Source organism: Theropithecus gelada, chromosome 1 (genome assembly GCF_003255815.1).
Source record: "Theropithecus gelada isolate Dixy chromosome 1, Tgel_1.0, whole genome shotgun sequence".
In the NCBI taxonomy this organism is placed as follows: Eukaryota; Metazoa; Chordata; class Mammalia; order Primates; family Cercopithecidae; genus Theropithecus; species Theropithecus gelada.
Window position 1 is genome coordinate 199,674,194 of NC_037668.1, and position 18,174 is coordinate 199,692,367.

General features: G+C 45.3%; 1 protein-coding gene across 2 annotated transcripts in view; it reads left to right on the top strand.

The window, feature by feature from the left end:
* Positions 1–13,150: 13,150 nt before the first annotated feature.
* ALDH9A1 (aldehyde dehydrogenase 9 family member A1) overlaps positions 13,151–18,174 on the top strand; it is a 41,309-nt gene continuing 36,285 nt past the window's right edge. The window contains exons 1-2 of one of the 2 annotated variants that reach the window (XM_025359925.1): positions 13,151–13,417; positions 16,699–16,844. In XM_025359925.1, coding sequence (XP_025215710.1) covers positions 13,237–13,417; positions 16,699–16,844 — 327 coding nt within the window. In that variant the 5' untranslated portion in view covers positions 13,151–13,236. The remainder of the gene's footprint in view (positions 13,418–16,698; positions 16,845–18,174) is intronic. The other variant, XM_025359934.1, reaches the window with a different exon arrangement.

An 18,174-nucleotide genomic window follows, 5' to 3' on the forward strand; every position in this document is an offset into this window, starting at 1 on the left:
GCCAAAGGCTGCCTGCTCTGTTGGACAAGACTTTTTTTTTTCTTTTTTGTTTCTTTTTTTTTTTTTTTTTTTTTTTAAAGAAATGGAGTCTCGCTCTGTCGTGCCCAGGCTGGAGGGCAGTGGCGCGACCTCAGCTCACTGCAAACTCTGTCTCCTGGGTTCAAGCGATTCTCCTGCCTCAGCCTCCAAGTAGCTGGGATTACAGGTGCCCACCACCACGCTCGGCTAATTTATTGTATTTTTAGTAGAGATGGGGTTTCACCATATTGGCCAGGCTGGTCTCCAACTCCCGACCTCAGGTGATCCGCCCGCTTCGACCTGCCAATGTGCTGGGATTACAGGCATGAGCCACTACACCTGGCCCTTTTTTTTTTTTTAAAGGCTGCTTGCAAATTGGTATCAAAAAGTTTAAAAATAATGATATCTTTAGACCTAGCAATTCCACGTCTAGGATTCTGTCCTAAGAAAACAAGCCATATGGGCAAATTCAGCTTGTAGGTACAGCAAAACTCCACCTCTGCTCTCTTAAGACTCCTGATTGGGCTAGAGAATTAAAATGACATAAAACAGATTAACAGGAGAAAGCATCCAAATTGTGTGTGTGTGTGTGTGCTGTTTCTTTTCTTTTTTCTTTTTCCTTTTTTTTTTTTTTGTACAGAGTCTTACTCTGTCACCCAGGCTGGAGTGCAGTGGCTCGATCTTGGCTCACTGCAACCTCTGCCTCCTGGGTTCAAGCGATTCTCCTGCCTTAGCCTCCCAAGTAGCTGGGATCACAGGTGCACACTGCCATGCCTGGCTAATTTTTGTATTTTTAGTAGAGACAGGATTTCACCATGTTTATCAGGCTGGTCTTGAACTCCCGACCTGAGGTGATCTGCCTGCCTGGGCCTCCCAAAGTTCTGGGATTACAGGTATGAGCCACCGCGCCTGGCACAAATATATTTAATGCAAGTTTTAGGTGGCACACAAGAAAAGAAACAGTTCGAGTCAGTTCTTTATATACTGAATTGGACAAAGAGTGGTAAGTTATGATGAAGCAACTAAATTATGTGGGAGGACTTAAAAGGTAAGAGTTATTTTAACAAGTTCTGTACAGAATTCTCTTGGTCTTGACTTCTTGTCCCTAAAAATAAGGATGCTGCTTCTTTCACATGGGAATTTCATTTTTTTGCTTTTAAGAAACAGCACAAGGCCGGGCTCATGCCTGTAATCCCAGCACTATGGGAGGCCGATGTGGGCAGATGACTTGAGCCCAGATGTTCAACACCAGCCTAGGCAACATGGCAAGATCCTGTCTCTACAAAAAACACAAAAATTAGCTGGGTGTGGTGGCACATGCCTGTAGTTCCAGCTACTTGGGAGGCTGAGGTGGGAGGATCGCTTGAGTCTAGAAGGTTGAGGCTGCAGTAAGCTGTGATAGTGCCACTGCACTCCAGCCTGGGCAAAAGAGTAAGACCCTATCTCAAAAAAAAAAAAAAAAAAAAAAAAGAAAAGAAAAGAAAAGAAAGGAAAAGAAACAGCACAGAGGTTAGAGTAATCTTTTTGCACCTGCTGTTTTTCTTTTTTTGAGTCAGGGTCTCACTCTGTTGCTCAGGCTGGAGTGAAGTGGCACCATCATGGCTCACTGTAGCCTCAACCTCCTGAGCTCAAGTGATACTCTCACTTCAGCATCCCTGTTATTTTTCAAATGCCTTTAACTTAAATGGTATGCCAGAATGGCTTGGGTTTTTGTTTGTGTGTGTGTTTTTTTTTTTTTTTTTTGAGCCAGTGTCTTGTTCTGTCATCCAAGCTGGAGTGCAGTGGTGTGATCATGACTCACTGCAGCCTCGACCTCCCAGGCTCAAGCTATCCTCCCACCTCAGCCTCCCAAGTAGCTGGGACCACAGTTATGCACCACCACACCTGGGTACTTTTTTATTGTTTACTTCGTGTAGATACAGGGTTTTGTTATTTGCCCAGGCTGGTTTCGAACTCCTGGCCTCAAGTGATCCTCCCACCTTGGCTTCCCAAAGTATTGGGATTACAGGTGTAAGCCACTGGACCTGGCCTCTTTGTTTGAGTTTTTAAAGTTTTGAGTTTTTTTAGAATTGGGGTCTCACTGTGTTGCCCAGGCTGGTCTCAAATTCCTAGGCTCAAGCAATCCTTCCCCCTTAGATCCTCTCACCTCAGCCTCCTGAGTAGCTGGGACTATAGGTGTGTGCCCAGAAAAAACACTGACACAACCACTGATATACGTATCAGTATATACAGGCGATAGCTCACACCTGTAATCTCAACACTTTGGGAGGCTGAAGCAGGAGGATTGCTTAAGCTCAGAAGTTCGAGATCAGCCTGGGCAAGATGGTGAGACCCTGTCTTTAAAAAAAAGAAAATAAGAAAAATTAGGCATCCTGGTACATACCTGTCTTCCCAACTACTCAGGAGGCTGAAGCGGGAGGATTGATTGATCCCAGGAGCTTGAGGCTGCAGTTAGCAGTGATCACACCACTGCACTCCAGCCTGGATGACAGAGTGAGACCCTTTCCTAGAACACAAAAATCATATCCTTTTTTTTTTTTAAAAAAACCTTCTGAATCTCTCATTTTTATATCTTATACATTTGGAAGAGTTGGAGTAATTTCTATATAATGCTACTGTCTCAGATAACAGACAGATTCTAAGTTTTTCTGTAAGGTCAGTACCCTTTAGTCTCTAGCTAATTATCAACTCCAAGAACAAATTCCAAAGTCAATGACCCTGAATTTCATTTGACAAAAACAGGAAGGCACTACAAACTATGAACGTTGTTATTATAATAGCAACTGTATAGTGCTTTCTAATTTTTAGACCACTTTCACATACTCTGTTTCGTATTACCTCAGGTTTATAAATTAAACCTATTTTTGAAAATATGAGTATTATAGCCTAAAAAGTTGTTAACAATCAAAAAGACTAGATTATCCAAGCAGAGGTGCCTAACTAGCATTAGGGGACATCCTCATCAGCATGGCAATTTCAAAGTCCTGGTTTGTAACACCTGACTCATGTGTTCATTCAACAAATATTTCTATCCTGGCTAACATGGTGAAACCCTGTCTCTACTAAAAATACAAAAAACTAGCCGGGCGCGGTAGCGGGCGCCTGTAGTCCCAGCTACTTGGGAGGCTGAGGCGGGAGAATGGCGTGAACCCGGGGGGCGGAGCTTGCAGTGAGCCGAGATCGCGCCACTGCACTCCAGCCTGGGAGACACAGTGAGACTCCGTCTCAAAAAAAAAAAAAAACAAAACAAAAAAAAACAAATATTCATTAAGGACCTAATCCTAGTGTCAGGCTGCCTAGATTAGGAAACCTGTTAGGTCTTCAGTGAGAAAATTATATTCTATATATGAAGAATGTGAGGACACTCAGGCTTCAAATAAAATACAATCTATAAATTATTGTTAAGTGAAAGGCCCTGTTAAAACGGGCAGGAACAGGATTCTGAATAATTTTTTCCTTTATTTTTGTGTGGATGGTTTTCTGGCTCCCCACTGAAGGAGTTACAAGATTAGTAAACATACTATTGTTCAGGAAAGAAAAATATATGTGGGGTGTGTGTGTGTGTTTGATGTATTAATAGTTCTAGAGGACAGACTAAGAGCTGGTACTCCCTAAAGATCTTTTCTCTTTCTTGCCCGCCCTTCCTTCCTTCCTTCCTTCCTTCCTTCCTTCCTTCCTTCCTTCCTTCCTTCCTTCCTTCCCTCCCTCCCTCCCTCCCTCCCTCCCTCCCTCCCTCCTTCCTTCCTTCCTTCCCTATTTCCTTCTCTCTCTCCCTCTCTCTTTCTTTCTTTCTTTTTTTTTTTTTTTTTTGTTTTTGTTTTTGGAGATGGAGTCTTGCTCTGTCGCCCGGGCTGGAGTGCAATGTTGTAATCTCGGCTCACTGCAGCCTCTGCCCCTGGGTTCAAGCGATCCTCATGCTTCAACCCCCCAGTAGCTGGGACTAGAGGTGTGCGCCACCACACTTAGCTTTTTTTATAGTTTTTTGTAGTTTTAGTAGAGACCGGGGTCTCACCATGTTGCCCAGGGTGGTCTGGAACTCCTGTGTTCAGGCAATCCACTCACCTCCGCCTCCCAAAGTGCTGGGATTACAGCTGTGAGCCATCATGTCCGGCATTTTCTTTTACTCTGGAGGTTGTGTCCAAGAAGAGTACTGCTAATGGTGAAACTAAGCCAAAGCAACAAATTGGCAACTGGATGACCTGAGGGAGAGGCCAGTGAAGGACCCTGGATCACATAGTATGGGTTCCCAAGGACTTCTTCCTTTGGGAGACCTGGAGACGGGCGAAGGGGATGCAGATGCTTTTCTTTTCCTCCACTGGTTGTCTGGGGAAGGAAATGTGGAAATGGAGGGGGCTTTAGGGGCACCCAAGTTTGGCTTTAAGCAAGTTGTGAGGTAGGCAGTTTCCTCCTTGGATCTTCTACCCCTTTAGCAATGATTCCACTCCTTTTCTATTTCTTTCTACCCCCAGATCTGCCCTCCAACACAGAAGGGTGCTTCTCTTTTGGCATTCCTTCTGCTCCTTGTGGCATCTTTGTGCCTTTGAATTTCACCCTGAACTTGTAAACGGGCCAGCATCCTCTGTGGTTTCTGGGCTGCTTACTGGGTAGTGCTGACAAACATCCTAAGAAATTTACATGTCCTTTAAATCTTCTCCCTAGGACCAGATTTCTGGGTTTCTGATAAATATTCATCAACATAAGAGTGAATTTTGATAGCAACCTTCATGGGGTCAACATCTCAACCTGGTGTAGTAAGAAGAAATTTACTTTGGACTTGCACAGAGCTGGACTCCAGCCTTAACTCCTCTATGGGGAAGCTCTACGACCTTTCTATTAGTTTCCTCATCTATACAATGTGGATGATAAAACCTATCTTGCATGATTGTCACTGAGATATCTGACAAAGTGCCACATACTACCTCCTAGCTCAATCTGTGTTAGTTTCCTTTTCTTTTGTAGGGTTATTATGAGCATTGTGTGAGAAATTAAATGTGAAAGAGCTCTGTAACCTACAAATCTCTTTCTACATGTTGGATTTTGCTAATGAAAAATAATACATTAATAATCTAATAATAAGGGTGGAAGGAGGCAGAGGATCAGAAAAAATATGGGTACTAGGCTTAATACCTGGGTGATGAAATAATCTATACAACAAACCCCCATGACACAAATTTACCTACATAACAAATCTTCACATGTACCCCTGAACCTAAAAGTTAAAAACAAAAGCACAAATAGGTAAGAGGAACAGCTAGATATTTTGGAGGAGATCTGTTTTCTTTGGGGAAGAGTCTTACTCTGTTGTCCAGACTGGAGCCGTAGTACCATGATAACTCACTGCGATCTTGAACTCCTGGCCTCAAGCAATCCACCTCATTCTCTTGAATAGTCAGGACTACATGCTTCTGCCACCATGCAGCTAATTTTTAAAATATTTTCTAGAGACAGGGTCTCACTATGTTGCCCAGGCTGGTCTTGAACTCCTGGCCTCAAGCGATCCTCCTGCCTCAGTCTCCCAAAGTATTGAGATTATAGGTGTGAGTCCTGTGCCTGGATAGAGGTTTGCCATTCTTACAATCTAGGAATTAATTCAATAGACATCACGACCACATTTCCAAAGCAAACATCAGGAATTACGATGTCACAAGTCAAAATGCATTGGTTGGGGACAGAATCTTTTAAATAGAAATTGTCCCATAAAATTTGAGACGTATAGTTTCTGTACCTAAATGAACATTTATTGATCTTGGAAATCTATAGTGCTGCTCATCACCAACTCCTGATACGTTTCAATTCTGTTTGCAATGGACAATAATAAAATAATATGTGAGTGTGGCCTCAGGTATTCTGAATTTGGACACTGCTGTTTCCATCCGAGGACCAAGACCTACACATCTCAGTGGCATTGAAAAAGTTAACAAACTGGTATAGAATGCCAGAAAATTTGATCAGAATACTTTATATATACTCTAAACCTGAAAACCACATTCCCTAATATTCTGCTGGTGTGCTGGTCGGTAAAGGAAAAAACATTGAGAAAGACAGCAGCCCCTAGAAGAGAAACAATCCTAAAAGAAATGTCCAAATTGCCAATTACTTTCTGTTTGTCAAAGTCTCTACTGGAGGTGCTTGGAAGTTTGGTGAGAAGAATGAACCTTTGTGCAAGATCCCTCAGCTGACAGACCTGTGAGAGCCTCCGGGTGGCTGCTTTGTCTTACAGAAGGCATTCTGTTTCCTGACAACTTTTCCTGTGGCCTTTGCTCTTCGTATTCTGTATGTTAGGCTTCTGTTTCTATCAATATTTGTCATTAATAGCATTTTACATTGCTCCTTCAGAATTTATTTATTTTGAGACAGGATCTCACTCTGTTGCCCAGGCCTGAGTGCAGTGGCACGATTATGGCTCACTGCAGTTTGGAGCCCCGGGACTCAGGGGATCCTCCCACCTTAGCCTCCCAAGTACCTGGGACCACAGGCATGTACCACCACACCTGGATAATTTTTGTTTTTTGTTTTGTTTTGAGTTTCACTCTTGTCACCCAGACTGGAGTGCAATGACATGGTCTCGGCTCACTGCAACCACTGTCTCCCAGGTTGAAGCAATTTTCCCGCCTCAGCCTCCCAAGTAGCTGGGATTGCAGGCGCCCACCACAACACCCAGCTAATTTTTGTATTTTTAGTAGAAATGGGGTTTCACCATGTTGCCCAGGTAGGTCTCAAACTCCTTGTCAGGCCTCTGAGCCCAAGCCAAGCTATCACATCCCCTGTGACTTGCACATATACGCCCAGATGGCCTGAAGTAACTGAAGAATCACAAAAGAAGTGAAAATGCCCTGCCCTGCCTTAACTGATGACATTCCACCACAAAAGAACTGAAAATGGCTGGTCCTTGCCTTAAATGATGACATTACCTTGTGAAAGTCCTTTTCCTGGCTCATCCTGGCTCAAAAAGCTCCCCCACTGAGCACCTTGTGATTCCCACTCCTGCCAGCCAGAGAACAACCCCCCTTTGACTGTAATTTTCCTTTACCTACCCGAATCCTATAAAACGGCCCCACCCTTATCTCCCTTCACTGACTCTCTTTTCGGACTCAGCCCGCCTGCACCCAGGTAATTAAAAAGCTTTATTGCTCACACAAAGCCTGTTCAGTGGTCTCTTCACACGGATGCGCATGACATTTTGGTGCTGTGATCGGATCGGGGGACCTCCCTTGGGAGATCAATTCTCTGTCCTCCTGCTCTTTGCTCCATGAGAAAGATCCACCTACGACCTCTGGTCCTCAGACCAACCAGCCCAAGGAACATCTTACCAATTTTAAATCGGTGAGCGGCCCCCTTTTACTCTCTTCTCCAACCTCTCTCACTATCCCTCAACGTCTTTCTCCTTTCAATCTTGGCGCCACCCTTCAATCTCTCCCTTCTCTTAATTTCAGTTCCTTTCATTTTCTGGTAGAGACAAAGGAGACACGTTTTATCCGTGGACCCAAAACTCCGGGAAGGCAGCCTTCCTTTGGTGTTTAATCACTGCAGGGATGCCTCTCTGATTACTCACCCACGTTTTAGAGGTGTCTGACCACACTGCAGGGACGCCTGCCTTGGTCCTTCACCCTTAGCGGCAAGTCCCGCTTTTCTGGGTGAGGGGCAAGAACCCCGACCTCTTCTCTCCCTGTCTCTACCCCTTCTCTGCTTTTCTGGGGGAAGGGCAAGAACCCCAACCCCTTCTCTCCCTGTCTCTACCCCTTCTCTGCTTTTCTGGGGGAAGGGCAAGAACCTCAACCTCTTATTTTTGTGCCCTGACCCCTTATTTCCGTGCCCCGACCTCTTTTTTTTGCGCCCCAACCCCTTATTTCCATGCCCTGACCTCTTATTTTTGTGCCCCAACCTCTTATTTTTGCACCCCAACCCCTTATTTCCACGCCCGACCTCTTATCTCTGCACCCCAACCCCTTATTTCCGTGCCCCGACCTCTTTTCCCGCTTTTCTGGAGGGCAAGAACCCCCGAACTCCTTCTCTCCATGTCTCTACTATCTTTTCTCTGGGCTTGCCTCCTTCACTATGGGCAACCTTCCACCCTCCATTCCTCTTTCTTCTCCTTAGCCTGTGTTCTCAAGAACTTAAAACCTCTTCAACTCACACCTGACCTAAAACCTAAATGCCTTATTTTCTTCTACAATGCCGCTTAGCGCCAACACAAACTTGACAGTAGTTACAAAAAGCCAGAAAACGGCACTTTCGATTTTTCCATCCTACAAGATCTAGATAATTATTGTCATAAAATGGGGAAACGGTCTGAGGTGCCTGACGTCCAGGCATTCTTTCACACATAAGTCCCTCCCTAGTCTCTGTTCCCAATGCAACTTGTCCCAAATCTTCCTTCTTTCCTTCCCGCCTGTCCCCTCAGTCCCAACCCCAAGCATCGCTGAGTCTTTCCGGTCTTCCTTTTCTACAGACCCATCTGACCTCTCCCCTCCTCGCCAGGCCGAGCTAGGTCCCAATTTTTCCTCAGCCTCCGCTCCACCACCCTGTAATCCTTTTATCACCTCCCCTCCTTACACCCCGTCTGGCTTACAGTTTCGTTCCTCGACTAGCCCTCCCCCACCTACCCAGCAATTTCCTCTTAAAAAAGTAGCTAGAACTAAAGGCATAGTCAAGGTTAATGTTCCTTTTTCTTTATCCGACCTCTCCCAAATCAGTTAGCGTTTAGGCTCTTTTTCATCAAATATAAAAAACCCAGCCCAATTCATGGCCCGTTTAGCAGCAACTCTGAGATGCTTTTCAGCCCTAGACCCTGAAAGGTCAGAAGGCTGTCTTATTCTCAATATGCATTTTATTTTATTACCCAGTCTGCTCCTGACATTAAATAAAACCCCAAAAATTAAATTCCAGCCCTCAAACCCCACAACAGGACTTAATGAACCTCGTCTTCAAGGTGTACAATAATAGAGTAGAGGCAGCCAAGTAGCAACTTATTTCTGAGTTGCAATTCCTTGCCTCCACTGTAAGATAAACCCCAGCCACATCTCCAGCACACAACTCCAAATGCCTGAACCGCAGCTGCCAGAGGTTCCTCCAGAACTTCCTCCCCCAGGAGCTTGCTACAAGTGCCGGAAATTTGGCCACTGGTCCAAGGAATGCCCGCAGCCCGGGATTCCTCCTAAGCCGTGTCTCATCTGTGTGGGACCCCACTGGAAATCGGACTGTCCAACTCGCCTGGCAGCCACTCCCAGAGTCCCTGGAGCTCTGGCCCAAGGCTCTGATTGACTCCTTTCCAGACCTTCTCGGCTTAGTGGCTGAAGATTGACGCTGTCACATCTCCTTGGAAGCTTCCTGGACCATCACAGACGCTTTGGGTAACTCTTAACAGTGGAGGGTAAGTCTGTCCCCTTCTTAATCAATATGGAGGCTACCCACTCCACATTACCTTCTTTTCAAGGGCCTGTTTCCCTTGTCTCCATAACTGTTGTAAGTATTGACTGCCAGGCTTCTAAACCTCTTAAAACTCCCCCACTCTGGTGCCAACTTGGACAACATTCTTTTATACACTCCTTTTTATTTATCCCCACCTGTCCAGCTCCCTTATTAGGTCAAGACATTTTAACTAAATTATCTGCTTCCCTGACTATTCCTAGGCTACAGCCATACCTCATTGCCGCCTTTTCCCCCAGTTCAAAGCCTCCTTCACATCCTCCCCTCGTGTCCCCCCACCTTAACCCACAAGTATAGGATACCTCGACTCCCTCCTTAGTGACTGATCATGCGCCCCTTACCATCTCATTAAAACCTAATCACCCTTACCCGACTCCACGCCAATATCCCATCCCACAGCACGCTTTAAAAGGATTAAAGCCTGTTATCACTCGCCTGCTACAGCATGGCCTTTTAAAGCCTGTAAATGCCCCTTACAATTCCCCCATTTTACCTGTCATAAAGCCAGACAAGGCTTACAGGTTAGTTCAAGATCTGCGCCTTATCAACGAAATTGTTTTGCCTGTCCACCCTGTAGTGCCCAACCCATATCCTCTCCTATCTTCAATACCTCCCTCCACAACCCATTATTCTGTTCTGGAACTCATACATAACATTCTTTACTATACCTTTACACCCTTCATCCCAGCCTCTCTTTGCTTTCACTTGGACTGACCCTGACACCCATCAGGCTCAGCAAATTACCTGGGCTGTACTGCTGCAAGGCTTCACGGACAGCCCCCATTACTTCAGTCAAGCCCAAATTTCTTCCTCATCTGTTACCTATCCTGGCATAATTCTCATAAATACACACTTACTCTCTCTGCTGATCGTGTTCGGCTAATCTCCCAAACCCAAAACCCTTTTATAAAACAACTCCTTCTTTCCTTCCTAGGCATGGTTAGTGCGGACAAAATTCTTACACAAGAGCCAGGACCGCGTCCTGTAGACTTTCTGTCCAAACAACTTGACCTTACTGTTTTAGCCTAGCCCTCATGTCTGCGTGCAGTGCCTGCCACTGCTTTAATACTTTTAGAGGCCCTAAAAATCACAACCTATGCTCAACTCACTCTCTTCAGTTCTCTTAACTTCCAAAATCTATTTTCTTCCCCCCACCATTGCTCTAGGCAACGCTTACTCCGATAAGGTGGCTAGAAAAGCAGCCAGTGTTCCAACTTCTATCCCTCATGGCAGTTTTCCTCCTTCACATCAGTCACTCTCACCTACTCCCCCACTGAAACTTCCACCTATCAATCTCTTCCCACACAAGGCAAATGGTTCTTAGACCAAGGAAAAGATCTCCTTCCAGCCTCACAGGCCCATTCTATTCTGTCGTCATTTCATAACCTCTTCCATCTAAGTTACAAGCCGCTAGCCTGTCTCTTAGAACCTCTCATTTCCTTTCCATCCTAGAAATCTATTCTCAAGAAAATCACTTCTCAGTGTTCCATCTGCTATTCTACTACCCCTCAGGGATTGTTCGGGCCCCCTCCCTTTCCTACACATCAAGCTCGGGGATTTGTCCCTGCCCAGGACTGGCAAATTGACTTTACTCACATGCCCCGAGTCAGAAAACTAAAATATCTCTTAGTCTAGGTAGACACTTTCACTTTTGTAGAGGCCTTTCCCACAGGGCCTGAGAAGGCCACCGCAGTCATTTCTTCCCTTCTGTCAGACATAATTCCTCAGTTTGGCCTTCACACCTCTCTATACAGTCTGATAACGGACCAGCCTTTAATAGTCAAATCACCCAAGCAGTTTCTCAGGCTCTTAGTATTCAGTGAAACTTTATATCCTTTACCATCCTCAATCTTCAGGAAAGGCAGAATGGACTAATGGTCTTTTAAAAACACACCTCACCAAGCTCAGTCACCAACATAAAAAGGACTAGACAATACTTTTACCACTTTCCCTTCTCAGAATTCAGGCCTGTCCTCAGAAAGCTACAGGTTCCAGCCCATTTGAGTTCCTAGGTGGACACTCCTTTTCATTAGGTCCCATCTCATTCCAGACACCAGACCAAGTTGGACTGCACCCCAAAACACTTGTCATCCCTACTATCTTCTGGCTAGTCATACTCCTATTCACCGCACTCAACTACTCATAAATGCCCTGCTCTTGTTTACACTGCTAGTTTACACTGTTTCTCCAAGCCATCACAGCTGATATCTCCTGGTGCTATCCCAAACCGCCACTCTAAATTCCCTCTTAAAGTAAATAATCTTTGCTGGCAAGGCTATTCTGAGCCTCCTTAGGCACTCTCTAATTAAATGTCCTAGGTCCTCCCAATTCTTAGTCCTTTAATACCTGTTTTCTCTCTTTCTCTTATTCAGACTTTGTGTCTTCTGTTTAGTTTTTCAATTCATACAAAACCATATCCAGGCCATCACCAATCATTCTATACGACAAGTGCTTCTTCTAACAACCCCACAATATTGTCTCTTACCACAAGCTCTCCCTTCAGCTTAATCTCTCCCACTCTAGGTTCCCATGCCACCCCTAATCCCGCTTGAAGCAGCCCTAAGAAACATCACCCATTCCCTCTCCATATGACCCCCCAAAAATTTTCGCCACCCCAACACTTCACTATTTTGTTTTATTTTTCTTATTAATATAAGAAGGCAGGAACGTCAGGCCTCTGAGCCCAAGCCAAGCCATCACATCCCCTGTGACTTGCACATATACGCGCAGACAGCCTGAAGTAACTGAAGAATCACAAAACAGGTGAAAATGCCCTGCTTCGCCTTAACTGATGACATTCCACCACAGAAAAAGTGAAAATGGCCGGTCCTTGCCTTAAGTGATGACATTACCTTGTGAAAGTCCTTTTCCTGGCTCATCCTGGCTCAAAAAGCTCCCCCACTGAGCACCTTGTAATTCCCACTCCTGCCCGCCAGAGAACAACCCCCCTTTGACTGTAATTTTCCTTTACCTACCAAAATCCTATAAAACGGCCCCACCCTTATCTCCCTTCACTGACTTTTTTTTGGGACTCAGCCCGCCTGCACCCAGGTGATTAAAAAGCTTTATTGCTCACACAAAGCCTGTTTAACGGTCTCTTCACACAGACACACACGCATGACACTCCTGACCTCAGGTGATCCGCCCGCCTCGGCCTCCCTAAGTGCTGGGATTACAGGCGTGAGCCACCGCGCCTGGCCCAATTTGTATTATTTTTATTTTTATTTTTGTAGACACAGGGTCTCTCTTATGTTGCCCTCAAACTCCTGGGCTCAAGCGACCCTCCAGCCTTGGTGAGAGCCACAGCGCCCAGTCTCTCTAAGAATTTAAAAAGCAGTTTCAGATCACAATATCATCTATCTCGTTCACAGTCCCCTTGCTTTTTACTGTAACCCCTTAAAAAGCATTATACAGATAAAGAAACGGTGGTTTAACAGTGAAGTAACCACCAAAAACTCTCGGCCTGCCAATCCTCTGCCTTCTTCAGGCGATAGGATTAAGAATGGGATCCTAGGATGCTTACATGCAATGATGAACCCGAAAACGCTTGCAAAGTGCTTCACAAATATTGATCACGAAGAAGGAAGTCCTCTTCCCGCCTGGAGACTGTGTGGGGTAAGGCGAGGTGGTGGGTGGGAAACTGGTGTCCTGCTCCACCCTCCTGACGAGGGGAGGGCCTAACCTGGTCCGCGGAGGAATCGAGTGACTGCCTCAAAAATCTAGAACCGATCCCCGTGACCCCGCCCCTCCCGCTGCTTCTCAGTCTCTGCGCCGGAGACGCGCCCGCCCCTCATGTTTCTCCGAGCAGGCCTGGCCGCGCTTTCTCCGCTTGTTCGCAGTCTTCAGCCCTCTCCTGTCGCCGCCATGAGCACTGGCACGTTCGTCGTGTCGCAGCCGCTCAATTACCGCGGCGGGGCCCGCGTGGAGCCGGCTGACGCCTCCGGCACCGAGAAAGCTTTCGAGCCGGCAACCGGTAACTGCACCGAGCCGGGGAGGCTGGGGCGCCGCGGGGCCGGGTGCGCGGATTTCCCGGCCAGCCCCCGTTTCCTGTGTTCTGCAGGGTCGACTTGAGCACAGACAGTGACAGTGGAGAGTCTAAGTTTGTGTGTGTAGGCAGCTAGCGATTCTGGGGCAACGCGAGTGCCTCTGGGCGGGGATGGGAAGGGAGGAAAAGGAAAAGCTGATGGGAGGATCGTGAGGAGTTTTACCGGGGCCAGAACAGAGTTCGCAAAGTCCTGGTGTGGGAAGTCATACGTCTGTTAACTTCCTTTTTTTTTTTTTTTTTTTTTTTTTTTTTTTTTGAGACAGAGTTTCACTCTGTTGCCCAAGCTGAAGTGCAGAGGCACGATCTCAGCTCACTGCGCCCTCGACCTTCCGGACTCAAGTGCTTCTCCCGCCTCAGCCTCCCTGGTAGCTGGGATTATAGGCTCCCAACCATGTCCGACTAATTTTTGTATTCTTAGTAGAGACGGGGTTTCAGCATGTTACTCAGGCTGGTCTCCAACTCCTGAGCGTAAGTGATCCTCCCGCTTCGGCCTCCCAAAGTGCTGGGATTGCAGGCGTGAGCCACCGTGCCCAGCCAGCTGTTCCCCTTTTAAAACTAGGACTGATGTATTATTATCTTCAAATGTGTGCATAGGAGAGGAATTCCAAAAGAACGGGGTTGTGGGGAAGATAATTATTTGTGCTGGGAATGAAGGAGCGCTCACAGATAGTTTCTAATGACTACGAATGAGGACTTTGTCACCACATTCTAATATTAAAATATTTCTGCACATTAATCAGAATTGGGAAAGGAAAAAACCCCACCTTTATTCAGTACTTTCTTCCCCAGCTTTATGGGAGTATAATTAACAAATAAAAATAGTATATATTTAAGTGTAAAACATGATGTAATGTATGTATACCTTACAAAATGATTACCACAGTCAATCTAATTACCCATTGCTTCTACATAGTTACAGATTTTTTTGGGTAGTGAAATATTTAAGATCTATTCTTTTAGCAAATTTCAAGTATACGATGCAGTATTGGTAACCATAGTCACCATGGTCTACATGAACTCTCCACAATTTATTCATCTTGCTGAAATAAAACTTTTTAATCCAGTGGATAATGTGTGCTAAGCACTGTGCTAGGCACTGGATTTACTCTGGGAACTCTGAAGGTCACAGAGATAAGGAAGAAGAGGCTTTTTGTTTTGGTTTTGTGTTGTGTTTATTTTGCTGGGTTTTAGGGACTATATGTGGGGAGAAAAATGTAAATATTTTGTGTAAAATGTAGCCAGAGCAATAAAACTGATTTGCAGGGCACTGGAGAATTTAGTATTTGACCATCCACACTAAACCACAGAGCAGTGACTTGGCAGACCCAGAAGGTGTTACCGCATCTCTTCTTTATGTAGGAGGAAACAGCTTGTCTACCCCGACCTCATCTTGATACAGAAGAAAGAAAAATTGCTCTTTGTTGTTTTAATTGCCTACAGTGTGTGTGACCCTCAGCCACTGCCTTTACCAGCTGGCTGTTCAAGTTTGTAACAGAAATTGCAGATTTGTGAAGTCTCCCTGGAAAGAGTCCCAGGAGTTCTTGTGAAGAGGATTTGCTGAGTTGACAAGCTTAAAGAATGCTTGTTGGTAGAGGCAGTACAGTCCTTGGGACATGGGTCTAGAAAAACTGATTGTATTTCATAATTTGCACCAGAATAGGGAGAGGGAATAAAGGTGGAATAAGAAAAGGAAATACTGGATTTTTTGAGAAAAAATATGTTCTTTAGGAATGCCTTATCCTGATATTACTGCTTATTAACTATATTTATCAAGTATCAGTAGTATGATATAACCTACATAGAATATAGACGAGGGATTTACAGTCAGAGTTTATAACCCAGTAGACCGATTACTTTTGACTTTCATTTTACGAGACCTCTGAGGTTCTGAGATAATGTTTAGGAGTGTTGCAAAACTTAATAGAAGTTAATGTTAGTAAACTCAACTGTAAAATAGTAGAGAGCAGGGGTTCTTAAACCTAAATCCATGATGAGTTTAGGGCAGGGGACATGACATTCCTGTAATTCTGTTATATGTTTAAGTACATTTTTCTGGAGAGAAGTCTGCAACTTTTATCAGACGCCTAAAACATGTCAGTGACCGCAAAGTATCATTAAGAACTGCTAGGCTGGGTGTGGTGGCTTACGCCTGTAATCCCAGCACTTTGGGAGGCAGAGGTAGGTGAATCACTTGAGGTCAGGAGTACAAGACCAGCCTGACCAACATGATGAAACCCCGTCTCTACTAAAAATACAGAAATTAGCTGAATGTGGTGGTACGTGCCTGTAATCCCATGTAATCCCAGCTACTGGGAAGGCTGAGGCAGGAAAATTGCTGGAACCTGGGAGGGGAAAGTTGCAGTGAGCCAAGATCGCGCCATTGCACTCCAGCCTGGGCGACAAGAGTGAGTCTCTGTCTTAAAAACAAACAAACAAAAAAACCAAAAAAACCCCTGCTAGTATAGAGATGGTCACTAAATCAAACCATACTTAAAAAACAAGAAGGGACGGTAGCTCACGCCTGTAATTCCGGCACTTTGGGAGGCCCAGGCGGGCGGATCATGAAGTCAGGAAATCGAGACCATCCTGGTCAACATGATGAAACCCGATCTCTACTAAAACATACAAAAAATTAGCCGGGCGTAGTGGCGTGCACTGGTAGTCCCAGCTATTCAGGAGGCTGAGGCAGGGGCATCGCTTGAATTAAGGAGGCGGAGATTGCAGTGAACCCAGACTGCGCGCCACTGCACTCCGGCCTGGGCGACAGAGCAAGACTTCATCTCAAACAAACAAAAAACAAGAAGGGAATACTACTAAGAGAATATTGATAGATAATTTTTTTTTTAAATTTTTTTTGAGACGGAGTGTCGCTCTGTCTCCCAGGCTGGAGTGCAGTGGCCGGATCTCAGCTCACTGCAAGCTCCGCCTCCTGAGTTTACGCCATTCTCCTGCCTCAGCCTCCCGAGTAGCCGGGACTACAGGCGCCCACCACCTAGCCCAGCTAGTTTTTTGTATTTTTTTAGTAGAGACGGGGTGTCACTGTGTTAGCCAGGATGGTCTCGATCTCCTGACCTCGTGATCCGCCCATCTCGGCCTCCCAAAAGTGCTGGGATTACAGGCTTGAGCCACCGCGCCCGGCCTATAGATAATATTTTATTTAAATATGTGGCAACAATTGGAGATAAAACTGATGTTTCCCCTCTTCATAGGCCGAGTGATAGCGACTTTCACATGTTCAGGAGAAAAGGAAGTAAATTTGGCTGTTCAAAATGCAAAAGCTGCTTTTAAAATATGGAGTAAAAAATCTGGCATGGAGCGTTGCCGAATCCTTTTGGAGGCTGCCAGGATAATAAGGGTATGTTTCAATTTATTCCCTTCCAGAAAACTCAGCCATTGCTCTGAGGGTTCTTTGTGCTGTTTGCAGTTTGACTTTGATGCAACATTAGGCCATAACGTGATGTTTTTGTGTTTTGTTTTTTGTTATTTTGAGACGGAGTCTCGCTCTGTCGCTCAGGCTGGAGTGCAGTGGCCGGATCTCAGCTTACTGCAAGCTCCGCCTCCCGGGTTCACGCCATTCTCCTGCCTCAGCCTCCCGAGTAGCTGGGACTACAGGCGCCCGCCACCCCGCCCAGCTAGTTTTTTGTATTTTTTTAGTAGAGACGGGGTTTCACCATGTTAGCCAGGATGGTCTCGATCTCCTGACCTCGTGATCCGCCCGCCTCGGCCTCCCAAAGTACTGGGATTACAGGCTTGAGCCACCGCGCCCGGCCCATAACGTTTTTATAAAATGGAAAAACATTTCCACATGCTCACCTTAGTATATAAAACTAGTTTTTGTTCAATGCTTCCCATCTGGATCTTGGCTCTTGGACATCTCCTTTGGCAGGTTTTCATGTTTGTAAAGCTTTGTGTTGAATTGTAATGCACTCTTTATAGCTCATCTTCCTTTTCTTTTTTCTTTTTTCTTATTATTTTTTGAGACGAAGTCTTGCTCTGTCGCCGAGGCTGGAGTGCAGTGGAGTGATCTCAGCTCACTGCAACCTTCGCCTCCCGGGCTCAAGCAGTTCTCCTGCCTCAGCCTCCCAAGTAGCTGGGACTACAGGTAGGTGCCACCACGCCCGGCTAATTTTTGTATTTTTAGTAGAGATGGATTTCACCATGTTGGCCAGGCTGGTCTTGAACTCCTGACCTCAAGTGATCCACCCATGTTGGCCTCACAAAGTTCTGGGATTACAGGCGTGAGCCACCATGCCCAGCCTTCCTTTTCTTTTTAAACCATGTTGTTTACTTGTTTCTTTTTTATTCTTTGTTTTGATGACTCTCAAGTCTACCTTTCTTTTTCAGATTTGTTTTCAGGTAGGGTTTTAAGTATTGTTACTTTAATTGGGAAGATTTGTAGATGTTCCCTTTGAAAAAAGAAAGTTAAACTTTTTTTTTTAACATCATAAATATATACAGTTTTTGTCAACTAAAAAATAATTGTAAAAACAAGTATTAAATGCTCATCTCAAAATATAAAAAGCCTGCAATGCAAAGGGTTTCTGTGGTGTAGTAGTTACTATGCTGGCCTAACACGTAGAAGGTCCTCTATTTGAAACCCAGTGGAAACAAAAGGTTTCTTTTGTCTCCCAGAATCTGACCAGGCCTCTTCTTCCTGGGAGTCCAGAGCTGCAAGGAACAAGTGA